The sequence below is a fragment of the Oncorhynchus gorbuscha genome, linkage group LG25 (assembly GCF_021184085.1).
Source record: "Oncorhynchus gorbuscha isolate QuinsamMale2020 ecotype Even-year linkage group LG25, OgorEven_v1.0, whole genome shotgun sequence".
Classification (NCBI taxonomy): domain Eukaryota; kingdom Metazoa; phylum Chordata; class Actinopteri; order Salmoniformes; family Salmonidae; genus Oncorhynchus; species Oncorhynchus gorbuscha.
Genome location: NC_060197.1, coordinates 24,426,260 through 24,452,555, shown reverse-complemented (window position 1 = coordinate 24,452,555; position 26,296 = coordinate 24,426,260). Strand labels below are relative to the sequence as shown.

At 43.3% G+C, this 26,296-nt stretch overlaps 1 protein-coding gene across 2 annotated transcripts; it reads right to left on the bottom strand.

The window, feature by feature from the left end:
• Positions 1 to 119: 119 nt before the first annotated feature.
• On the bottom strand, positions 120 to 26,296 carry LOC124014242 (FACT complex subunit SPT16). 2 transcript variants are annotated; one of them, XM_046329048.1, is made up of 24 exons: positions 25,844 to 26,296; positions 21,803 to 21,895; positions 18,704 to 18,874; positions 18,239 to 18,391; positions 17,904 to 18,050; positions 17,414 to 17,565; positions 17,032 to 17,204; positions 16,759 to 16,849; positions 16,571 to 16,644; positions 16,312 to 16,424; positions 15,605 to 15,670; positions 15,302 to 15,400; positions 15,057 to 15,172; positions 14,488 to 14,641; positions 14,094 to 14,221; positions 13,660 to 13,922; positions 13,237 to 13,355; positions 12,822 to 13,060; positions 11,688 to 11,763; positions 3,578 to 3,747; positions 3,106 to 3,235; positions 1,602 to 1,725; positions 1,390 to 1,464; positions 120 to 1,069 (listed from the first exon to the last, which is right to left on the bottom strand). In XM_046329048.1, exons 1-24 carry the CDS (start codon positions 25,907 to 25,909, stop codon positions 957 to 959), a joined length of 3,105 nt encoding a protein of 1,034 aa, XP_046185004.1. In that variant the 5' UTR covers positions 25,910 to 26,296; the 3' UTR covers positions 120 to 956. The 2 variants fall into 2 exon arrangements, with proteins under 2 accessions (XP_046185004.1, XP_046185003.1); XM_046329047.1 differs by having other exon boundaries at positions 1,596 to 1,725; positions 25,844 to 26,295.

Below are 26,296 nucleotides of genomic sequence, written 5' to 3'. Positions count from 1 at the left end.
AATGCAGCCAGCCAACTTGGAAGTGAACCATGTAGCACGATAAATGGTTTATCAATTTCATAGTAATTCATAGGTAGCATTGATAGTGACATTTTAATTAACAAAATGGACAAAAATAGTTCCTTTTCAATTTTATTACCCAAACAAAGAAAATCTGGATTTTTTTTATTAACAATACAACAGTCTACCTATCCAGGATGAACAAAAAAGAGAGGATAGGAAGGGAGAGAGGGTAGGAAAGGAGGGAAGGGAAAGCGACAGTGTGGGGTTTGTGAGTGTGTCTGTGTGTGTCGGTCTGTACAAACCCCCATTAAAAAAAGGAATTGGAAAACTGAATCAAAAACTGAATATTGATATCTGCCCTCCAAAAATGAACATAAATCTTTCAACAAATAAAATGCGTCCAAGAAGATAAAAGAGCAAGGGAATAGATGGATTGTGACAGAGCGATGGGGAAGGAGGAAAGGAAAGGGAGTATTCTTAGTTTTCACAAAGTCTTATAAAACGCTTGGCAGAAGATACTGTATATCATCGTCACTGCTTACTAGATCTATTAGTTCAGAAACAGTTTACCAGAAAACCAATGGTTTGCAATAAAAAAAACTTTCAACACACACATATGTACCTGGCCCCTGAAAACAGGAGAGTTAGAGTTGCCAAAGGAAAGGAAGGAGGAATGAAGGAAGGAAGAGAACAAAATAAAAAAGATGGATGGAGTTTGTCGGTTGCCAGGTACGATATGCCCATTTTAATCAAGACACTCAATGCCTAATACAAACGCATGGGGGTGCTACCTCTATATACACATTGTATAGTGTGTGTGTGTATGTATTTTTGTTTGAAAGAAAGATGAAGAGGAGTGACAGAGCGAAGAGGCATGGGAGGAGAGGGTGATCGAATTGACAATGTTTTGGCAGTGTGTGTGTGTGTGTGTACGTGTCTGGTGGTGTTATCGTTCAGTGGCGCCGTTTCTTCTTGCTGCTGGGGGGTGGGGCTGACGAGCGGCCCTTTCTCTTCCTATTGGCCGACGAGGTCTCCTCCGCGTCCTCATAGTGAGACTCTTTGTCCGCTGAGGGAGAGGAGGAAGAGGGAGACGTGTCAATACCAAGCAATTTGCAACAGATTTCACAGCCCCTTTTCATTATGTGAAGTGTGTCAACAACAAACATATACATTTTTTTTTTAAAGGTCAAAAGTGTCACGGGTCGTTGAATGAAGAATTTCCAATTCACATCGAATAGCTAAGTATTATTTTCCGGTATTTCTCAGGCTTTTCTATACCAGGGTCAAGCAAACAATAGTACCTCTTGCTTCAGGAATGGTAAGCTATGATTCTCTCCTTGGGGGACCGCTTACATTAAAATGGGCATTTAAGTAAAGTAGACTCACCTTTCCTGGCCTCCTCTTCCAACTCATCCCAGTCTTTACCACTCTCCTCTTCACTGCCCAGCGATGCACTGTAGTCTGAAATATACACACACACAGTACTAAGCCTCTGTATGTGTTTGTATGCGTGTCAGACAGCGAGTCCACGCAAGTGATGTGTGTGCATGTGTGTCAGTAAAATGTGTGCGTATCTCAACATGATTCGTTACCATTACCAGAGTCCTCGCTCTCTGAGTCATAGTCTTCGTCACTGTCTTCCTCCTCTGCCTCGCTCTCGTCTGCCGAGGGGTTGAATGTCTCATCTTCCCCCGACTCAGAGTCATCCTCCGCTCCCTCCCCCTGAAAGAGACAGATGGTCAAACATCTTCATTTTAACACAACACATGTTCTGTCTTGCAATAATAGCTCAAATCACACACACGCGCCAGTCACACCAGTGTTAATTTCGTCAACAATAACGAAAACACTTTGTCAACAACCTATTTTTCTTGATGAAAACTAATGACGATAACAAGATGAGATGCTCTGAATAAAAAAACGAATCACTTTTTATTTTAGTTGACAAAAATGTAACGAGAATTTAATATGAGACTAATGGACATTCAATTTGACATGAAGCTCCTTTTCATCTGTTTTGTCCAATGATAAGCATGCATCCCTTTGCAGAATATATAATGCAATCCACTCATTGGCCGAAAACGTCTTTCTGTTGAGCGGGCTGATTGAGAGTTAACCTGGCTCTCCCACACCCACAGCTCCCAGTCACTTCAAATCACTCTCAGACTCTTTTGAAGTGGTGTGCAATTGTAAGGAACTAAGCTCAATTAGAAAACAATGTCTTAAAAATAAATTGAGGCCATTTTTTGCTCCGATCACATTAAAAGCTCTATTTTGCCATGAGCGCTGTTGTTATTACTGTGTGTTGCGGTTGCTTTTTTCCGATTGGAAAAACTGTTGAATAAAGTACCGTATTACTTCTGGCATTGTTGGAAAGCTCATTCTCCCCTTTCAAGGAAATCACTGTTATTTACCCCCCTCCGACACGTATGAAGGGGAGAAAAATCAAGGCTAAATTGTTTAACCTGTAGGCTTTATATGCTATATGGTTAAATATGGCTGGCATTTGTTACAATTTTTCCAGCTAAGGTCAGCTAAGGTATACGAGGCAATGGTAGGCCAAGTTGGACACGGCTATTTGAAAGTACACATGATGCAAGTACAAGGTCAATATTCATTATTTAATGGAAAATATGCACTGACTAAAATGTGACCAAAACTAGACCACAATTGTCCAGAGTTTGTGTCACCTGATCACTAAAACGAACGATGGAAGAAATTACTCAAATGTGACTATTGAGAACAAAATATATATTATATATTTTTCTCAAATCAAATTTTATGTCACATGCGCCAAATACAACAAGTGTAGATCTTACCGTGAAATGCTTACTTTACAAGCCCTTAACCAAAAGCGCAGTTCAAGAAGAGCTAAGAAAATATTTACGAAATCAAATAAAGGAAAATAAAAAAAGTAACAAAAACGAGGTGATATACAGGGGGTACCGGTACAGAGTCAGTATGCGGAGGTACACGTTAATTGAGGTAATTTGTAAATGTAGGTAGGGGTGAAGTGACCATTTTGAAACTAAGACTAAATCGAAAATTGCTGGCAAAATGATCATTGGCTCGCTCGCTCACAAACACACACACTCCCCTCACCTCACTCTCCGGGTCTAAAAAGGACCAGCCTCCCTGTTCAAAAAAGCCCTCTGGATCGTCCACTATAGTCTTCATGATCTTAGTCCAGTTCAGAGACTGGACCCCCTCTGTGTACTTGATATCACAGGAACTGGAGGGAAGACAGCACGGGGGCAGAGAGAAAGGTTTTTAAAGTAGTTATTCTTTAGGCGAAACACTTGGTTAAACTTTGCTAAAACACAAATAGCAATTGAAAATTGAATTCCTTTCCCGAGAAACTCCAAAGAAATCCATTCACCGTTAAAAAGGGACAAGCCTAAACCATTCAAATACGGCCATAAAGAGATTTATTGATTTGTGATATTTAGCAGACACTTTAATCCAGAGCGTTTTACCGATGTGCTTACATTTTCTCATTGGTAACCCAAGTGTGAATCAAATCCACGGCTCTAGTGGCACACTACCAACAGCCACACGGAACCAATTGACTTACTTGAGCCACTCCTTGATGGGGTCCAGTGAGTTGACAGGCACAGCGTTGATCATGGTGACCTTCTTGCTGTAGTCCTTGTAGACGATGACCACGTCAAAGTTCTTCAGGTGGAACTGAACACGCTCAAAATGAACCAGCTCGACCTCATCCAGAGTCACCACGAACGGAGGCTGGGAAGGAAGAAAACAGGAGGAAAAGAGAAGAACATATGTACTGCTGAATGTCCCTTTTAGCCTCAACTTTAACCTACTGAGGATTTGCTGCAGTTGATTTGATCTTTAGTAAAATATCTGCCCTAAGGCCTAGCTTTGTTTAAAACACATGGTGGAGAATGCAAGCAGTAATGCAAGCAGTACTGCTGACGATATCAGTGAAGGTGAATTATTAATATGTGCTGTAGTAGTAGTATTCATATGTGATGTAGTATTCATATGTGCTGTAATAGTATTAGAAGTATTCATATGTCCTGTAATAGTAGTAGTATTCATATGTGCTGCAGTTGTAGTAGTATTCATATGTGCTGTAGTATTATTCATATGTGCTGCAGTAGTAGTATTCATATGTGCTGCAGTAGTAGTATTCATATGTGCTGCAGTAGTAGTATTCATATGTGCTGTAATAGTAGTAGTATTCATATGTGCTGTAATAGTAGTAGTATTCATATGTGCCGGTTCCGGTTGGAGCGAGTGGTCGCATCTGCACGTCGCTCCAACGGGTAGTATAACTTTTTAACTTTTTCATTATATCTCGGTTTGATTTGTCTTATCTTAGCAATTTCTTCTCAGCTAGCTACATAGCTGTCTTTGTATCAAAGATAATTGCGTAATTATTCATGTGTTTCTGCCGTCCTAACGTAGTCTTCACTAGCCAGCTAGCTAACGTCCACTGATTAGCTGCACTGAGAAACTTTTACACTCAACTGAACGACTTGATTAGTTTAGTGTTAGCTACCTACATAGCTGTCTTTGCTGTCTTCGTATCATCGTATCATAGTATCCAAGATAATTGTGTTGTTTAGGTTTAGAGTGTGTAGTCTTAGAGTGATTATCTTAATTTACTGAGGTTAGCTAGCCAGCTATTTGTCGTCCTTAACGTAGGTGACTCTGCTAGCTAGCCAACAGCTAGCCAACGCTAGCCAACAGCTAACCAACGCTAGCCAACGTCTTCTGTATAGAACTCAACTACCCGGTCGCATTCACAGGTTGTATCACATTTTCACTTCATTTCATTACAGTACAACGGTTTGATTTGTTTGATCGTAGCTAGCTGTTAGCTAGCTACATAGCCGCTTTGTATCAAAGATAATTGTGTAGTCTAGAGCGATTTTCTAGGTTCGTAGCCATCTATTGTCGTTCTTTTAACGCATACGTGCGTAAACAACACTGCTAGCTAGCCTGTATTCCCCGAATAGCAACACTGCAGAAACTATTACACTCAACGGAATGACTTGATTAGTGTAGTGTCAATGTGCACCCACTGCCAGCTGGCCTACTTCAGCAGTACTGTATCATTTTAATCATTTTAGTCAATAAGATTCTTGCTACGTAGCTTAACTTTCTGAACATTCGAGACGTGTAGTCCACTTGTCATTCAATCTCCTTTGCATTAGCGTAGCCTCTTCTGTAGCCTGTCAACTATGTGTCTGTTTATCCCTGTTCTCTCCTCTCTGCACAGACCATACAAACGTGCTCACCGCGTGGTATTCATATGTGCTGCCTAGTCTGGTGGTCCCAGCGCTGCAGTTGACCCACGTGGAGTTCAGGTCTCCGGTAGCCTCTGGAACTGCCAATCTGCGGTCAACAAGGCAGAGTTCATCTCAGCCTATGCCTCCCTCCAGTCCCTCACTTCTTGGCACTGACGGAAATTCATATGGATCACCACAGACAACACTGCTACTCCTACTGCTCTTCTTGTCCGCCCACGTGTTCTCGCACACCCCGAGAGCGTCTGGTCAGCGGGTGGTGGCACCGGGATCCTCATCTCTCCCAAGTGGTCATTCTCTCTTTCTCCCCTTACCCATCTGTCTATCGCTCCTTTGAATTCCATGCTGTCACAGTTACTAGCCCTTTCAATGTGCTTAACATCCTTATCATTTATCGCCCTCAGGTTCCCTCGGAGATTCATCAATGAGCTTGATGCCTTGATAAGCTCCTTTCCTGAGGACGGTCACCTCTCACAGTTCTGGGCGACTTACCTCCCCACGTCTACCTTTGACTCTTTCCTCTCTGCCTCCTTCTTTCCACTCCTCTCCTCTTTTGACCTCACCTCTCACCTTCCCCCCTACTCACAAGGCAGGCAATAGTAGTAGTATCATCTTTACTAGATGCTGTTCTTCCACTAACCTCACTGCAACTCCCCTCCAAGTCTCCGACCACTGCCTTGTATCCTTTTCCCTCTCGCTCTCATCCAACACCTCCCACACTGCCCCAGTTGGATGGTATTCATATGTGCCGTCCCAACCTTAGTATTCTCCCCCGCAGTCTCTCCTCTTCCATCCTATCATCTCTTCCCTCCGCTCAAACCTTCTCCCACCTATCTCCTGATTCTGCCTCTCAACCCTCCTCTCCTCCCTCTCTGCATCCCTTGACTCTCTATGTCCCCTATCCTCCAGGCCGGCTGGTCCTCCCCTCCCGCTCCGTGGCTCGATGACTCATTGCGAGCTCACAGAACAGGGCTCCGGGCAGCCGAGCGGAAATGGAGGAAAACTTCGCCTCCCCTGCGGACCTGGCATCCTTTCATCCCTCCTCTCTACATTTTCCTCCTCTGTCTCTGCTGCTAAAGCCACTTTCTACCACGCTAAATTCCAAGCATCTGCCTCTAACCCTAGGAAGCTCTTTGCCACCTTCTCCTCCCTCCTGAATCCTCCGCCCCCTCCCCCCTCCTCCCTCTCTGCAGATGACTAGTAGTAGTATTTTGAAAAGAAGTCGAGACATCCGATCCTGTTTGCTAAGTCAAACGACACCGCTGGTTCTGCTCACACTGCCCTACCCTGTGCTCTGACCTCTTTCTCCCTCTCTCTCCAGATGAAATCTCGTAGTCTTGTGACGGCCGGCCGCCCAACAACCTGCCCGCTTGACCCTATTCCTCTCTTCTCCAGACCATTTCCGGAGACCTTCTCCCTTACCTCACCTCGCTCATCAACTCATCCCTGACCGTTGGCTACGTCCCTTCCGTCTTCAAGAGAGCGAGAGTTGCACCCCTTCTGAAAAAACCTACTCGATCCCTCCGATGTCAACAATTACAGACCAGTATCCCTTCTTTCTTTTCTCTCCAAAACTCTTGAACGTGCCGTCCTTGGCCAGCTCTCCCGCTATCTCTCTCTGAATGACCTTCTTGATCCAAATCAGTCAGGTTTCAAGACTAGTCATTCAACTGAGACTGCTCTCCTCTGTATCACGGAGGCGCTCCGCACTGCTAAAGCTAACTCTCTCATCCTCTGCTCTCATCCTTCTAGATCTATCGGCTGCCTTATACTGTGAACCATCAGATCCTCCTCTCCACCCTCTCCGAGTTGGGCATCTCATGGCGTAGTAGTACGCTAGTAGTATTCATGTGCCTGACAGGTCGCTCCTACCAGGTGGCGTGGCGAGAATCTGTCTCCTCACCACGCGTCTACCACTGGTGTCCCCCAGGGCTCTGTTCTTGGCCCTCTCCTATTCTCGCTATACACCAAGTCACTTGGCTCTGTCATAACCTCACATGGTCTCTCTTATCATTGCTATGCAGACGACACAGTAGTAATCTTCTCCTTTCCCCCTTCTGATGACCAGGTGGCGACACGCATCTCTGCATGTCTGGCAGACATATCAGTGTGGATGACGGATCACCACCTCAAGCTGAACCTCGGCAAGACGGAGCTGCTCTTCCTCCCGGGGAAGGACTGCCCGTTCCATGATCTAACACTGTTCTATCACGGTTACGACAACTCCATTGTGTCCTCCTCCCAGAGCGCCAGAACCTCAATGATCCTGGACAACACCCTGTCGTTTCAACTAACATCAAGGCGGTGATGTTCCTGTAGGTTCATGCTCTACAACATCCGCAGAGTACGACCCTGCTCACACAGGAAGCGGCGCAGGTCCTAATCCAGGCACTTGTCATCTCCCGTCTGGATTACTGCAACTCGCTGTTGGCTGGGCTCCCTGCCTGTGCCATTAAACCCCTTCAACTCATCCAGAACGCCGCAGCCCGTCTGGTGTTCAACCTTCCCAAGTTCTCTCACGTCACCCCGCTCCTCCGTTCTCTCCACTGGCTTCCAGTTGAAGCTTCGCATCCGCTACAAGACCATGGTGCTTGCCTACGGAGCTGTGAGGGGAACCACCTCAGTACCTCAGGCTCTGATCAGGCCCTACACCCAAACAAGGGCACTGCGTTTTAATCCACCTTTGGCCTGCTATACAGTTTCCCTACCACTGAGGAAGTACAGCTCCCGCTTTTAGCCCAGTCAAAACTGTTATATGGCCCCCCAATGGTGGAACAAACTCCCCTCTCATAGTGCCAGGACAGCGGAGTCAATCACCACCTTCCGGAGACACCTGAAACCCCACCTCTTTAAGGAATACCTAGGATAGGTTAAGTAATCCCTCTCACCCCACCCCCCCCTAAGTTTTAGATGCACTATTGTTAAGTGACTGTCCCACTGGATGTCATAAGGTGAATGCACCAATTTGTAAGTCGCTCTGGATAAGAGCGTCTGCTAAATGACTTAAATGTAAATGTAGTAGTAGTAGTAGTAGTAGTAGTAGTATTCATATGTGCTGCAGTTGTAGTATTCATGTGCTGCAGTTGTAGTATTATTCATATGTGCTGCAGTAGTAGTATTCATATGTGCTGTAATAGTAGTAGTACTCATATGTGCTGCAGTTGTAGTAGTATTCATATGTGCTGTAATAGTAGTAGTATTCATATGTGCTGCAGTTGTAGTAGTAGTATTCATATGTGCTGTAGTAGTATTCATGTGTGCTGCAGTTGTAGTAGTATTCATATGTGCTGCAGTAGTAGTAGTAGTATTCATATGTGCTGCAGTTGTAGTAGTAGTATTCATATGTGCTGCAGTTGTAGTATTCATATGTGCTGCAGTTGTAGTAGTAGTATTCATGTGCTGCAGTTGTAGTAGTATTCATATGTGCTGCAGTAGTAGTATTCATATGTGCTGTAATAGTAGTATTCATATGTGCTGCAGTTGTAGTAGTATTCATATGTGCTGCAATTGTAGTAGTATTCATATGTGCTGCAGTTGTAGTAGTATTCATATGTGCTGCAGTTGTAGTAGTATTCATATGTGCTGCAGTTGTAGTAGTAGTATTCATATGTGCTGTAGTAGTATTCATGTGTGCTGCAGTTGTAGTAGTATTCATATGTGCTGCAGTAGTAGTATTCATATGTGCTGCAGTTGTAGTAGTAGTATTCATGTGCTGCAGTTGTAGTAGTAGTATTCATGTGCTGCAGTTGTAGTAGTAGTATTCATGTGCTGCAGTTGTAGTAGTAGTATTCATGTGCTGCAGTAGTAGTAGTAGTATTCATATGTGCTGCAGTAGTAGTAGTAGTAGTATTCATATGTGCTGCAGTAGTAGTAGTAGTAGTATTCATATGTGCTGCAGTAGTAGTAGTATTCATATGTGCTGCAGTAGTAGTAGTAGTATTCATATGTGCTGCAGTAGTAGTAGTAGTAGTATTCATATGTGCTGCAGTAGTAGTAGTAGTAGTATTCATATGTGCTGCAGTAGTAGTAGTATTCATATGTGCTGTAGCAGTAGTATTCATATGTGCTGTAATAGTAGTAGTATTCATATGTGCTGCAGTTGTAGTAGTATTCAAATGTGCTGCAGTTGTAGTAGTATTCAAATGTGCTGCAGTTGTAGTATTCATATGTGCTGCAGTTGTAGTATTCATATGTGCTGCAGTTGTAGTAGTAGTATTCATATGTGTTGTAGTAGTAGTATTCATATGTGTTGTAGTAGTAGTATTCATATGTGTTGTAGTAGTAGTATTCATATGTGCTGCAGTTGTAGTAGTAGTATTCATATGTGCTGCAGTAGTAGTAGTATTCATATGTGCTGTAATAGTAGTAGTATTCATATGTGCTGCAGTTGTAGTATTCATATGTGCTGCAGTTGTAGTAGTAGTATTCATGTGCTGCAGTTGTAGTAGTAGTATTCATATGTGTTGTAGTAGTAGTATTCATATGTGCTGCAGTTGTAGTAGTAGTATTCATATGTGCTGCAGTAGTAGTAGTATTCATATGTGCTGTAATAGTAGTAGTATTCATATATGCTGCAGTTGTAGTATTCATATGTGCTGCAGTTGTAGTAGTAGTATTCATATGTGTTGCAGTTGTAGTAGTAGTATTCATATGTGCTGCAGTTGTAGTAGTAGTATTCATATGTGCTGCAGTTGTAGTAGTAGTATTCATATGTGCTGCAGTAGTAGTAGTATTCATATGTGCTGTAATAGTAGTAGTATTCATATATGCTGTAATAGTAGTAGTATTCATATATGCTGTAATAGTAGTAGTATTCATATGTGCTGTAATAGTAGTAGTATTCATATGTGCTGCAGTTGTAGTAGTATTCATATGTGCTGCAGTTGTAGTAGTATTCATATGTGCTGCAGTTGTAGTAGTAGTATTCATATGTGCTGCAGTTGTAGTAGTAGTATTCATATGTGCTGCAGTTGTAGTAGTAGTATTCATATGTGCTGCAGTTGTAGTAGTAGTATTCATATGTGCTGCAGTTGTAGTAGTAGTATTCATATGTGCTGCAGTAGTAGTAGTAGTATTCATATGTGCTGCAGTAGTATTCATATGTGCTGCAATAGTAGTAGTATTCATATGTGCTGTAATAGTAGTAGTATTCATGTGCTGTAGTAGTAGTAGTAGTAGTAGTATTCATGTGCTGTAGTAGTAGTAGTAGTATTCATGTGCTGTAGTAGTAGTAGTATTCATGTGCTGTAGTAATAGTAGTAGTATTCATATGTGCTGCAGTAGTATTCATATGTGCTATAGTAGTAGTAGTATTCATGTGCTGTAGTAGTAGTAGTAGTAGTAGTAGTATTCATGTGCTGTAGTAGTAGTAGTAGTAGTATTCATGTGCTGTAGTAGTAGTAGTAGTAGTATTCATGTGCTGTAGTAGTAGTAGTAGTATTCATGTGCTGTAGTAGTAGTAGTAGTAGTATTCATGTGCTGTAGTAGTAGTAGTAGTAGTATTCATGTGCTGTAGTAGTAGTAGTAGTATTCATGTGCTGTAGTAGTAGTAGTAGTATTCATGTGATGTAGTAGTAGTAGTAGTAGTAGTCATGTGCTTTAGTAGTAGTAGTAGTAGTAGTATTCATGTGCTGTAGTAGTAGTAGTAGTAGTAGTATTCATGTGCTGTAGTAGTAGTAGTATTCATGTGCTGTAGTAGTAGTAGTAGTATTCATGTGCTGTAGTAGTAGTAGTAGTAGTAGTATTCATGTGCTGTAGTAGTAGTAGTAGTAGTATTCATGTGCTGTAGTAGTAGTAGTATTCATGTGCTGTAGTAGTAGTAGTAGTAGTATTCATGTGCTGTAGTAGTAGTAGTAGTATTCATGTGCTGTAGTAGTAGTAGTAGTATTCATGTGCTGTAGTAGTAGTAGTATTCATGTGCTGTAGTAATAGTAGTATTCATGTGCTGTAGTAATAGTAGTAGTATTCATATGTGCTGCAGTAGTATTCATATGTGCTATAGTAGTAGTAGTATTCATGTGCTGTAGTAGTAGTAGTAGTAGTAGTATTCATGTGCTGTAGTAGTAGTAGTAGTAGTATTCATGTGCTGTAGTAGTAGTAGTAGTAGTATTCATGTGCTGTAGTAGTAGTAGTAGTATTCATGTGCTGTAGTAGTAGTAGTAGTATTCATGTGCTGTAGTAGTAGTAGTAGTAGTATTCATGTGCTGTAGTAGTAGTAGTAGTAGTATTCATGTGCTGTAGTAGTAGTAGTAGTAGTATTCATGTGCTGTAGTAGTAGTAGTAGTAGTACTATTCATGTGCTGTAGTAGTAGTAGTAGTATTCATGTGCTGTAGTAGTAGTAGTAGTAGTATTCATGTGCTGTAGTAGTAGTAGTAGTAGTAGTAGTAGTAGTAGTAGTAGGCACTCACCCACTCAGTGGTGTTACACAGGGAGCTGGATGTGGGCTGCAGCAGGCAGGTACTCCTGTAGGGGGCACCCTGGAATCTGAACACACACAACCATTCAGTTAATGTCCTCAACAAGTCTGATATTCTTCAAACTTTAACACTGTTCTATACAATTTATTACTTGAACACCCAACTCCGTGCTCCCCACCCCTAAAGCTAGAACCCTCAATTGAAACAATTAAAGCGGGCGTCCTCCTCTGTTTTAGTAAAAAGCTGAGGGGATGGGCCTGGAGAAATGTAAAACACCAACGCTAAGCTAATAACCAAAATTTGAAATAACCAATTGACCGACATCGGTTCAAGTATTTGAATTCCATTTAGTTTGGTTGTTTTCTGAGCTCAACGCACCATTTCTCTACAGGACAGATTAATATTATTACTACTACAGCACATGTGAATACTACTACTAATCATAGTTAAGTGCAGAAAACTTGGTCATTAACGACAATGACCAGCTGCCTGTTTTCATTGGTTCTTGCCCAGGCAAGCCTGGGGGGGGCCGGCAGGCAGACATGTAGAGTAACCACTCTCAAATTCATAAACAGAGGTAAAGATGCAAGGACAGACCATCCAAGATATCAAAATTGTAGTTTTAAACAGGGTTTTGAGGCTATACAGTTTGTTTACAAACACTGGAGTAAAACAAGCTTATATTTTAGGTTCTGGTGGGGCATATACAAGTTATATGGCTGTAGCACACACTCCCCTTCTCATAGTGCCCTACCCTGCCAATATCATTCAACTCCTCTCCATAATGATAATAATAAATGCCATTTAGCTGACACTTTTATCCGAAGCGACTTAGCCACGTGTGCATATATTTGAAGTCCATTTTACTCCATCCCTCTCTTACCCATACACTTAGACGACTGCCAGCTGGAGTGGGATTTAAAAAAGGAATAAATCCAAGGTTGGCGATTTACTGCCTCCTGCAGTTTATGGAATGTTTGCTCACAAGTATAATTAATTGGCTGACCCCAATAGAAAGTCACACCCAGTTCACTACTTTAAAATGGTGGAAGTCCTCAATGGCAATTCGTCCATGCAAAAAAGGAGTTATTTCCAAGCAGCGATGTCATCACTTTACGCTCTTACCCGAGGTCCCGGAAGGGCACTTCGAACTCCAGCTCCTCCTTGGTGAGGGTCTCCACCTTCTCGATGAAGTTCTTGAAGGCAGACTTGAGCTTGTGTCTCATCTCCCTCTCCATCTGCTCGGCGTACAGGTCGTCGCGGTCGTGCATGTGCTGGTGCTTGCCCAGGTCTGTGGTGATCTCACCCACCTCTGTGTAGAACTGTACATCCGTGTGACGCTTCTTACCAAACATGATGGCGTTCTGAGGGTGGATAAGTCAAAATGGACGCACAAACACACGCCAAAATTAAGACCCCTCCAAGTGCCACCGGCAAAAGCATAGATCCAAAATACCCACAGCTTGATTACAAAACGCATACGAGATCAGACATGAACTAAGCCTAAGTTTATCACAACACACAAAACACCGGTAGGTACCTTGAGGTGGAAGTGCAACACGATGATCATCTCTCCGTCACAAGGCTGGAAGAGGGAGTGTTTGATGTTGTTGTAGAGGATGTCCACTTTGTCCCCACGGACGGACGTGAAGCGGAAACCTGGACAGACAGACACACGTTATTTACCAGGTGCATTGATTAGTAGTATTCATGTGCTGTAGTAGTAGCAGTAGTATTATTCATATGTGCTGTAGTAGTAGTAGTAGTATTCATGTGCTGTAGTAGTAGCAGTAGTATTATTCATATGTGCTGTAGTAGTAGCAGTAGTAGTAGTAGTAGTATTCATATGTATTCTCCTCCAATCCCTTGATCCTAGAGTTCCATTTATACATAAACTCGTGCTCAAAGTCTCTTGGAGGGACTCACAATTACATTGTAATTTAAACTCTGCTCCTTTCCTCACCATTGGTATGGGCCTCCAGCGACCCCTGCATCCTCTTCTGGGCGATGTTGGGCCTGATGTAGAGGTCTTTGAGTTTGGGGTTGGAGCGGTTCAGGTTGATGACCAGCGAGTCCTGCTTGACGATGCCCTCCTTCTCCTTCTCCTCAGCCTCCCGGGTCTTGTAGCGCTTCTGCACCTCCTTGATGATGCGAAAAGCATTCTGGAGGTTGGTGGACGGGACAGTTGGGTCACCTGGCGCCTTGAGGTTCGACGCCCGGTACGTACTGCAGGGGGGGGGCAACGGTTAGACATAGCAGCAGCAGCAGGACACAAAGACGAACACATCAAATACACGTATGTACACACAGGGTCTACCCTACCACCTGCTTTATATTTGACAGCAGTGAAACCTACAGTAAGTGGGCGCACACAAAATATGTTTAATTTCCTCTTACATTTCTTTGACGAAGGTGGCGTCAGGGTTGGGGAAAATGTTGCCCTCGTTGCGTCCCAGAGAGCTGCCGGGAACATAGAAGTTTATCCTCAGGTAGGTCCAGTCTCCTTCCACCGACGAACTGATGTTCTACACACACACACACACACACACACACACACACACACACACACACACACACACACACACACACACACACACACACACACACACACACACACACACACACACACACACACACACACACACACAGAAATGCCTAATTTTACCTCAGATAGGTGTCGTCTCAAATTCGGTCGAATTGTGCGATTGTGTGAAAAGAGGTCACAGGAATCCAAATATGCATTTTGTGAGTGAATGAGTGAGTGCACGATATTAGAGTGTGTGTCAGGTACCTTGATGGTAGCGATATGGAAAGGGGTGGCGATGCCGAAGACGGGCATGACGACAGTCTCGTATTTCTTATCGATGAAGATCTTCATATCTCGAATGTCTTTCTCTCGAGGCATCTGAGAGCCGTTCTTGTAGGAGACATTGGACTTTCTGGACCTAGAGGACGAAGACACAGGGAAATACTTAATTTAAACATTCAATTCATTTGGTACCGCCACACATTTTTGGAAAGTGCATTTACATAAAAACGGAGAAAGTGAAATCATGAATAATTTAATATAAATCATTAATTAAAAACATGCTTTTAGACAGTCTGAAGCACACACAGACTTTGTTCAGAAAACTCTAAACACAAATGTTCTACCATAGGCCATTTAGACAAACAAAACACCATATAAATCCCCATAACATAATTCCCATCCCCATTTTTCAATCTCTCCCCAATTATACACATTCTACCACCTCTCATCGCTCCATTCCACTCCTTATTAACTAACCAGCATCCTCCCATCTCCCTCCTTCCAAACATCATTCCATCACCTCCACTCCTCTTTTCCCCTCGTTCACTTACTTCTGGACCTGTTGCTCTCCTTTCTGTTCCGTCAGACGTCGCTTGGCCTCCTCGTTCACCTGATTGGCCAGCTCCTTCTGGTGAGCCCGCCTCTTCTCCTCCGCCGTCATCTCGTTCTGACCAATCAAATAACAGTGTTCCCTCACATTCTGACCAATCAAACAGCCTTCACCTCGTACACACAAACTGAGATGGTTTTAAGTACAGGGAATTTCTCTCAAGAACACAGACAAACACAAACACACCCTAGTCCTGTCCTGAAGTAAAGCTTGTCCACGCGCTCCCTTCCCCAGTAGCTCCTCTGCATCGTCTGCATCTTCCTCCTCATCCTCTTCCTCATCGTTCTGAAGAGAACAAACAGTGTTTTATAGATACTCTGTTTGATAAAGAATTTTAAAGTGTAAGATAGCATGTCAACGCAACAGTTTAAGAGGGCATAGAGCCCTAAAAGAAACATTTTAATATATGAAATAGATGTGCATCTTTCAGGGTTGGAGAGGGACAGAGTGAAACAAGAATCCGAGAGAGACGGTGGTCATCTTTCGTACCTTTAGGAAAATTCCAACGTTCTTTAACTTCTTCTTGACCGGTGTGAGAACTGTGGCTGGATCATCCTACAAGATACGCAGACATTTTAAATGCACACACACAGAATGTTTGGACTGTTTTTTTTGTTGTTTACTACTGTCAATGTGCTTATATCAAAAATTATATTGACAGAACTAGACATTTGACTCTGTAAAGACTTTGCAAAAATTAAACAAAAGTGTGTGTACCGGTTTTACTATACCTCTGAGTACCAGAGGTCCTCACAAGAATAGTAAACCATGGAAAATTATAACAAGTGAGGATATGTTGCCGGTCCTCACAAAAACAGCTATTTTAAGATTAGAGGTTAGGTTTAGAAGTTAGGTTTAGGGGTTGGAGTTAGGAGTTAAGGAAAATAGGATTTTGAATGGGAATCAATTGTTGGTCCACAAATAGTCCTTATAAACGTGTGTGTGACCCCTACTTTGTCGAGTTGTACCCCCCCCCCCCCTTCTACCTCGTTGATCTGTACAGAGTCTCCTATGAACAGGGCATATTTCATCTGCGCCCCCCACATCTCTCTCGCCTACCTCGTTGATCTGTAGTGTCCTATGAACCGGGCATATTTCATCTGCGCCCCCCCCCCATCTCTCTCTCCTCTACCTCATTGATCTGTACAGAGTCTCCTATGAACAGGGCATATTTTATCTGCCCCCCCCTCTCCTACCTCGTTGATCTGTACAGAGTCTCCTATGAACAGGGCGTATTTCTTCTGCTCCTCCTTCTTCCCCTCCTTATTCACCAGGTCAGCGAAACCCAGGCTGATGCTCAGTACCATACCTAAAAACACACACACAGTAACTCACAGTTATGAAAGCGTCCGCTCTACACACACACACCACTTAAAATTGCCTCCGTCTGAGACACACAACCGTGCCTACAAAGTAACCTACTCCGTAAGACAGTACAGTGACTTGTTTTCTCACCTTTCTTCAGTTTGTACTGGTTCTTGCTGTTCAGGACCAGGGAGCCCTCTCTGAACTCTATCCCCATGGCAAACCTACAACAGGGGGAGAGAAAGGGGCCGCACAATAAACACACGGGCACATGGGGAGCAGAAGTTAAGAACGAGAGAGAGAGAGAACGAACGGGTGCGTGTCGCGGCGCGTCCTACCCGAGGTTCTTGGTGAGTTTGGCCGCCAGGTCTGGTTTCTCCTTCTTAACGTAGTTCAGCACGGCGCTGTACGCGTCGCAGATTTTCACACCTACAAAAGAACAAAAAGGTTAAGAAGAAAAAAGGGGTCCGGTTACAGCAACCACGTGTACCCTATCCCACAAACACACTCCCTCTCATCCACAGCCCTCTCGCCCCTCGGGCAGCTCCAAACTGATGTCCCCCCCCCCCCCAATCACACACACACTCTCTCTCCCGCCATCCTTCACCCACCATGTTTCAGCTCTTTGAGCAGCTCCTCCTCCACCTGTAGCAGGAAGCTGTAGTTGTCCTGCATCTCCTGTGGGGGGTCCACCATTAGGGTCCGGACCAGGTTGGAGCAATAGGACTTGTAGCGGATGCCCATGGCACACGTGATGGCCCCGAAGTGCATGTGGTTCTTGTCACTGTCATAGGGAGTTAGAACAGATGTATACAATAATTATAACATGGGGGGTATAATGGGTTGATAGAGGTTATACTGTTTTAGAAAAAGGAGTCTGCTGTGACAGGTTGTGTGTGTCTTTCTGGTCAAGAAAAAGGGGATAAAATGAAAGATTGACGACTTCGCAGCCACAAGTCAGTGAAGCAGCAAACTGCCCGATTGACCTATTACCTGACGACGCTGAACTTGAGGCTGTAATTGCCGCCGCTCTGTATAATAGGGGGGTAACACATCTCCACCGTGGAGGGGTCCGCTCCCCCGAGGTACTTCTTCTCCTCGATGGCCTTCTCCACAGACTCCGCCAGCTTACTGTGGCGCACCTTCTGTTTAGGGCAGACACATAGGGACACACTGTTAAGAAAGGAAAGGAATGGAATGGATTCAAAACTATTTGGACGTAAACTGTGAAGCTTACATCTATGTTTGCTGTATGATGTTCTCTCAGGCCAGTCTAGCCCGGTTCCAATACTTTGAAAATGCATCCTTTCTTCCTAATTTGAAAGATAGCACTGATCTGACATGACTCGAGTGGTGAAAGCTGGTGTTGGGCCAGTGATTACTCCAGGGGAGAAAGGAAGGTAGGGAGAAAGGAAAGAAGAAAGGAAGGATTTTAAAAGTACTCAAACAGGACCTAGAGCTTCTCTCGTGTCCTTCCCCTTACCTCATCCGCGTCCACGATCTCCATGACCCTCTCCTTGAAGAACTTAGAGTAGACCTCGCTGGTGACGGCTGCAGCTTTCTTCATCAAAGCCAGCTCCCCATCCTCCTTCACAGCCATGGTGTAGGCCACTACTGCACTGATGTCCACCTATGGAAAAATAAGAGGTGGAGGAAGGGGTTAAACTATATGAGGATCCACAAAACAATGAGTAAGTACTTTCGCATTACACGTAGACGAGCACATCACAGTCATATCCACGGGTCGGATTTTCAGGCCTGCTAACACACACACACACACACCCCATCATCCCTTCTTCCCTCCCTCCTTTCTCTCACCTTCTCCAGGCCCTCAGCAGTGATCATGTCATTCCAGCTCTTCATGTACTCTCCGGGGAACTTGTCCTTGCTGAACACACCTACAGTCTTGCCCTCCTTACTGGCCCTGATCGCCTCCATCATCTTCTCAAAGTTAGCCTTGTTGCTTTCATTCTGAGGGGCAAGCAGGCAGGCGGGCGAGAGAGAGAGAGAGTTATACCAACAAGCTTGAACACACTCATGTGAGCGAGTGAGCACTCACACACAGGCTTTCCCCTCCCACAAAAACACAAGCGCTCACAAACATGAGCTGATAAGGTCTCGCTCTCACACAACTTGGCAATTACAAATGGCTATGAGACTTACAACAACCACACGGACTTGATGTGTCACACATTACAAAGGACAGGCATGTCGGGGAAAGATGCATCAACACTGACAGCCAATCAGTGATAGACCATGCCGCGTCTACCAAGCGGTGTTTACCTTTTCCCTGACGAGCAGTGTGATTGGCGGAACCCCATTGGCATTCTCGTTGCCCTTGGTGACAGCCACCTGTTTCAGAAACTCCACCTTCTTCTTGCTGGCCAGGAAGATGATCTTAGACTCACAGAACACCATGATGGTGTCGGTCAGCTCATAGCCAAACAGCCATGTCTTCAGAAAAGAGGAAGGGAAGAGAGGAGGAGAAGAGCATATATGTCATTCTCTGAAACGGTCGCTTATGCTGGAGTAGGGCTTGGCGATGTGGCCTAAAAATCATATATAGATTTTTATTTTTTTTTCAAACTTATGGTTTAATGTTCTCTCGAAATAAGCTTTGTCGTACAATTAAAGGGTCAAACACACTGCATTTCAAACAGTCAGGAATAACCTAATGAATTCAGGGTTTGCGAAAATTCTACCTAGGCTAAATAAGCCTTCCACAACCATAAGACCCACTTTTTGTAAACATTTGACCAGAATCATGCATAATGGCCATTCACTAATAATGACTTAAATTCTTGTAAGCAGGCATTTTAGACAATGAACACAGCTCCCAAACAGGTAGCCTAGTGGTCAAGACTGTTGGGCCAGTAACCGAAAGGTTGCCGGTTCGAATCCCCAATTGTTGCGTAGCACGCGCCAGATGACCTAGTTACAGCATGAAATTCACAAATAAAAGGTTTGCCAGCTAAATACCCTAGAACTATTAAGTTAAATGTCTAAAATGTGCTAAATGCTCCGCATTTGTGCATTTGGATTGATAGCCAACATGAATGATCTAACTAAGTGCTTAGCTTCTTCCAAAACCAAGCTCTGTTTGGTATCAGCAGAGAATCCCCTACTGGATCAAGAGCCTTGCTGTCTAATATGTGCTTTGTGTGTGTAGCAAACTGTGCTTTTTTATTTACTTGTATAACTTTGAGCTGGGATGTCTGTCCTGCAAATGCTTTAGGTCAGAGACAGGTGAAATGCAACAACCTCTCCCTCAATGTGAGCAAGACAAAGGATCGTGGACTACAGGAAAAGGCGGGCCGAACAGGCCCCCATTAACATCGACGGGGCTGTAGTGGAGCGGGTCGAGAGTTCCAAGTTCCTTGGTGTCCACATCACCAACGAACTATCATGGTCCATACATACCAATACAGTCGGGAAGAGGGCACGACAAAACCTATTCCCCCTCAGGAGACTGAAAATATTTGGCATGGGTCGCCAGATCCTCAAAAGGTTCTACAGCTGCACCATTGAGAGCATCCTGACAGGTTGCATCCTCGCCTGGTATGGCAACTACTCGGCGTCTGACCGTAAGGCGCTACAGAGGGTAGTGCGAACGGCCCAATACAACACTGGGGCCAAGCTTCCTGCCATCCAGGACCTATGTAATAGGCGGTGTCAGAGGAAAGCCCATAAAATTGTCAGAGACTCCAGTCACCCAAGTTATAGACGGTTTTCTCTGCTACCGCACAGCAAGCAGTACCGGAGCGCCAAGTCTAGGACCAAAAGGCTCCTCAACAGCTTCTACCCTGAAGCCATAAGACTGCAGAACAATTCATAAAACCGCCACCGGACAATTTACAGACAACCCAACCCCCCTTCCTTTTGTACACTGCTACTCGCTGTTCATTATCTAAGCATAGTCACAACACCCCCACCTACATGTACAGATTACCTCAACTAACCTGTACCCCCGCACACTGACTTGGTACCGGTGCCCCCTGTACAATAGCCTCGTTATTGTGTTACTTTTTATTTTAGTCTACTTAGTAAATATGTTCTTCTTCTTGAACTTCACTGTTGGTTAAGGGCTTGTATGTAAGCATTTCACGGTAATGTCTACACTCGTTGTATTCGGCGCATGTTCACATCGTTAGCATTTAGTTAGCATTCTCTATGGGATTTTACATGTAAGCATTGCTACCCTTCGGATTATAAAGGCTCAGCAGGGGTTGAAAAAAAAAAAAAAAAAAAAAACATTGTGTTCCATGCCGTTATTACAGTACATCCCTGTATGGCACAAAGTTGGTATGAAGGTATGAGAAGCTGGATTCCACCCAAGCCACGTTCAGATACTGAAATCAAATGGCCTGCTTTATTTTTTTAGAATGAGTTGACATTTCATTCTATAAAATGTTTTTAATACTTATTGCACATTTATAAAAGACAGACTTGACAGCTAGTATAAAAGTCTTTGGCTAAAATGCTGCTAGCCGTACGTAGTAACGCAATGCCACAAACTGAGCATACATTTTCCAGAATCAATGTTCAGTGACACTCCCATTTTAGTGGTGTCGGCTCTGAGCGCAATTTGATGAGTTGAGACAAAGGGTATCATTATAAAGGTTAACTTTTCAATTACAGTCAAATGACGTCTCAATGTGTTTCGGTGTCCATATGACCTATTCTGTTGGACTAAATCTCAAATGCAAATAGTGAGTTGAAACAGCTTGTCAGAGAGAAAGTGATCTCTCCATCTCTGTTGTTGTAAGTGGCAGGCGGAGGGGCTTGGTGTGTATGTAAACAGAGAGGAAGAACCGAAGCGAGACATTTCACGCTTGCAAAAAAAAAAAATGTTTTTTTAAATACATAAATAAAATCCGGTTAAAAATAAGCCCTATGCATTAACGGGTTTATTTTAGATCTAAGCTTGTTGCCTGCCTTGCCCGCCGTTGGGACAACGACTACAAATCTTAGGGCAGAGACATGAGCATCTCATCGTTATATACAGATATCTGGTGGGAATGGGAATGTGCAAAGAGCACACAAGGAGCAAAGGTGACGAGGTCAAACGCTCATTAAAACAAAAATATTGCAAAAAAAGATAAAGTAGAATTAATCAAGTTATATATCACCCAGCCTTATGCTTGAGTGTAAACCAGCTATACGTCTTCATTAGACAAGTCATAACACACATGTAATGAGCGCACGCACACACGATTTGAAGTCAGACTATGCAACAAGTTGTCAAGGAGACATATTTTCCTGACCGGACCCAAATGACTCCAGGCCCCAGCTACAGCCTACAATTGGGGTCCAGAGTTTTCCCTGATTAGCTCACAGAGTTAGGAATAACTCCAGGATAGGGGTAAGGTTCATGAGTTTTACCTGCAGGGCAGTGGATTTGGCGTATACAATCTCCTCGTCCACACCAACAGAGACCACCATGGCATCCACTTTGCCAAACTCATCTTCTCCTTTCTGATAGAGAAAAATAACAAAATAAATAATTGATTAATAATACAAGAATGTTTTAACATAGTTCTAAGTTAAACAATGAGCAAAACAAGTACAGCTAGCCACAGTTGTGAGTTTTGGTTGACAGTTTGCCGGTTGTTCTATTTGAGTGCAGGTGTTAAGTACGGAAAAATTGCTAGCAAGCTACAACCTAGCTAGCTAACCAGTTAAGAACAAACTGAAGTTTTATAGCCATCTATTGCTATAGATACAGTAGTATCTCAATGTAGCTCGAGAGCAAGTTGCTAGTTAGCTAGCTTGGTTGGCATTCAAATGCAGGGGATGAGCTTAATCATTGCGTGCCCCAAAAATAATAAAAGTGCACTGTGCACGTAACAAAATCAACGGCTAGCTATTGCGCTAGTTTGAACATGTCCAGCTTTCTGATGTTCGATAGTTGCAGGTCCGGCACCAGAACGAATCAGTTGGATGGGCATTGACATTTTTCAAATGGGTTTTATAGTAAAGACATCATTTAACTGTAAAAAAAAAAAAATTCTGTTTTAATGTGGCATGAACACAACTAGTCATGATGTTTTCATCCGATTGTCAAACAAATCGCTTTAAAAAGCAGGTTACCTTTGAACGTTCGTCAAAAATAATTCCAGCATCCGAAGAGTGGCTGAAACGATCTCACCGGAGAAAGCAACCAAAGGAGCGAAACACGGCCCTCTGTTTTACTAGAAATAGCCCATGTATCTGATGCTGTCTGGTCAAAAAGAGTATGACATGCCACACTCTTTTTGTCCACACAGCATCAGGCTACACATTGAGACAGGGGGCCGCTTTTTTGCTCGCTCAGATTTGGGAAGTCGAATGAATGGGCTGTTGCACAGTCACTATGGGCGCTCTTTCTAGAGCCCCTGGTTAAAATTGTGCATAAGAGCATCTCTAAAATGGTTAAACTAGAGAGAAATGTGATTATTGAAAAGAAATCTGTGAGTTTGCTTTATTTACTATCATGCAAAATCAGGATAATTATTTTGCCGTGGGCCTCCCTAGTGGCGCAGTGGTCTAAGGCACTGCATCGCAGTGCTAGCTGCAGACACTGGTTCAATCCCAGGCTGTGTTGCAGCAGGCCGCGACCGGGAGAGCCATGAGGTGGCGCACAATTAGCCCAGCGTTCTCCGGGGAGGGTTTGATCGTCCGGGTTGTCCTTGTCCCATCGCGCTCTAGCGACTCCTGTGGCGGGCAGGGCACAATGCATGCTTACACAGTCGTCAGGTGTATGGTGTTTCTTCCGACACATTGGTGCGGCTGGCTTCCGGGTTAAGCGAGCATCGTCTCAAAAAGCAGTGCAGCTTGACGGGGTCTTGTTTTTGGAGGACGCACAGCTCTTGACCTTCGCCTCTCCCGAGTCCGTACGGGAGTTGCAGAGATAGGACAAGACTAACTACCAAATGGCTATCGCGAAATTAGGGAGAAAAATGGGGGTACATTTATTATTATTAAATAAATAGAAAATAATTGTTTTTTTGCCATATGTAATTCATGTATATTATGCTACTTTCCATGTCGACAGTATGTGTTACTACATTACATACACGTTTTGACCACTTTGAAATGGGGGGGGGTATTACACATTACTTTTACCTCAGATTGGTGATGTTAGTATAAAAGTTAAGTCAACACGATTATACAAGATCAATTACTTAAAGCAAATAAATATTGTTGGTTTTGTACTGTTGATTTTGTCATACTCGCTGGAGGCGGTGGGGGGGGGGGGGGGGGTCACAGGACACAACTATAGTTTTATTTCTCAAATGGCACTGATCATTCGGGTGGTCTCTCTAAAAAGTCACAGGCCACCACAGGAGGCTGGTGGCACCTTAACTGGGGAGGACGGGCTCATGGTATTGGCTCAAGCGGAATGGTATCAAATACATCAAAACACATGGCTCTGATGCATTATTATGAGCCATTCTCCTCTCAGCAGCCTCCACTGCTGGCCACACACCAGTCAAACTATCACTTAAATAGAAGCCAACTGTTGTCGTTGTTGATACCACAGAAAAAGTGGTTTGTTCCCTTTTCTGGTGATGCCAGCCTCCTGAAATCAACATCCACAATTACAAAAGATAGAAGGCTTATATCTACAACACCTTGTTCTACTTCAGCGTGATATTGAGAGTTCCTCTGTCCAGTGTCTGTTCTTTTGCCCATTTTAATATTTTATTTTTAATTGGCCAGTCTGAGATATGGCATTTTCTTTGCAACTCTGCCTAGAAGGCCAGCATCATGGAGTCGCCTCTTCACTGTTGACGTTGAGACTGGTGTTTTACGGGTACTATTTAATGAAGCTGCCAGTTGAGGACTTGTGAGGCGTCTGTTTCTCAAACTAGACACTAATGTATGTGTCCTCTTGCTCAGTGGTGCACCGGGGCCTCCCACTCTTTCTATTCTGGTTAGAGCCAGTTTGCGCTGTTCTGTGAAGGGTGTAGTATACAGCGTTGTACGAGATCTTCAGTTTCTTGGCAATTTCTCACATGGAATAGCCTTAATTTCTCAGAACAAGAATAGACTGACGAGTTTCAGAAGAAAGTTCTTTGTTTCTGGCCATTTTGAGCCTGTAATCGAACCCACAAATGCTGATGCTCCAGATACACAACTAGTCTATTTGAAGGCAATGTTTATTGCTTCTTTAATAGGAACAGTTTTCAGCTGTGCCAACATAATTGCAAAAGGTTTTTCTAATGATCAATTAGCCTTTTAAAATAATAAAATTGGATTAGATAACACAACGTGCCATTGGAACACAGGAGTGATTGTTGCTGATAATGGGCATCTGTACGCCTATGTAGATATTCCATTAAAAATCCACCTTTTCCAGCTACAAGTCATTTACAACATTAACAATGTCTACACTATATTTCTGATCAATTTGATGTTATTTTGATGGACAAAAAATAATAATAATAATTTTCTTTCAAAAACGATGACATTTTTAAGTGACCCCGAACTTTTGAACGCAGTTTATATTTAAGTTTTTAATATATCAAACTGTTTCTGCATATTTGGTATTAGGAATATAAATGGGGCTTTCAACATTAATTTCCAATGGGGTATTGTACTTAAAATCAGGTTTAACAGCTGCTGAATGAGATTTATTTTTAATTTGTATACCAGACATCTCCAAAAAGGGTTTGCCCTGCCTTCTCAGATGCTTTATCTGGGATTGATGTGTCTTTCTTTCAGGGAGTGTCTCAGTCAAAGAAAGTATTCATATTGGAATATTTTATTTTGATGGGCAAGGAGCTACGGTAGGGCGGGCCATGCACCCTAAGGCCCGCCCTGGATAGTTGCTGGCTGGCTGGCTGGCTAGCTAGCTAGCTAGCATGTTTACTGATGCTAGTTAGGCATGTGAACAAGAAGCAACTAGTTAGTGAAGATTACCATGGGATTTTTTGACAATGGTTCTTTGGCATTGTATTTTAGATGTACAACCCAGAATATGAATTCATAATTTGCTAGCTAGCTAACGCTGGCTAGACTGGCAACGAGCTAAAGTGGTTGTGCCACACACAGTGCCAGATACTAGTAAATGACTGTCTGGCTAGCTAGCTACGCGAATGAATAGATAACTTGGTGAATAATATACAATGCAGAATAAGTGGCAATGTTGTAGATATCATTGTTAGGATGTGTAAGATCTCCTGAATGTATTAAATCCACAGTAGTGTTTCATGCATGGAAGTCTACCTATATAATCAAAGTGAGGCCTTCCGCTCATTGTTGGGTGCTTTTTGCGCTTCTGTGCAACACCACCATGGCACTCACTCATGCCGAAAACAAAGTCAACCACGCACTTCAAAAACGCGGCTATCCGCCAGTATCAGCATCTAAGCTAGAGCATGATTTTACGAGTTTTACCCACACCTATACAAAAAAATAGTTTCAAAACGTGCCGTTTACCTTCCAATTGCCATATAAGCGCTTGATTCGGCGGTAGTACGCTTCCTTGTCCAAGTTTACCGCCATAGCGAGTCTTCTGCACCTTCAAACTTCAGCTCCTGGCTTCTCAGAGTAGCACAGGCCGGATGAGTGTATGCTGTTTCACGCACTTTCCACGCCTTGAAACCCCTCTACCAAAAGACACTCTTCCTTCCTCCTCGATGTATGGACGATGGTTACGTTCAATTTTTCCCAAGATGTGCCTCTATGGCTATGTTGCTCAATTAAAAAAAATCGCCAACAAATGTTTACATTAAATACACGTTGTTAAAAATCGATATTTGAAGTAAAAATGTCAAATTCATAATTTTTCTTGAGATGAATAATTGCATAACATCTAGCTGTTTGTTATCCACACTGGTGCCACGCATAAACGACTCGATTATAATTAATACCCCCCCACCTTCTCCGTTT

Coding starts and splice junctions, on each gene's coding strand:
- LOC124014242 (XM_046329047.1), bottom strand. CDS start 25,909: ATGGCGGTAAACTTGGACAAGGAAGCGTACTACCGCCGAATCAAGCGC. Junction 15,173..15,301: donor TACTTCAGGACAGGACTAGG/GTGTGTTTGTGT, acceptor TTGATTGGTCAG/AACGAGATGACGGCGGAGGA. Junction 14,642..15,056: donor GGAGAGCAACAGGTCCAGAA/GTAAGTGAACGA, acceptor TTCGTCCTCTAG/GTCCAGAAAGTCCAATGTCT.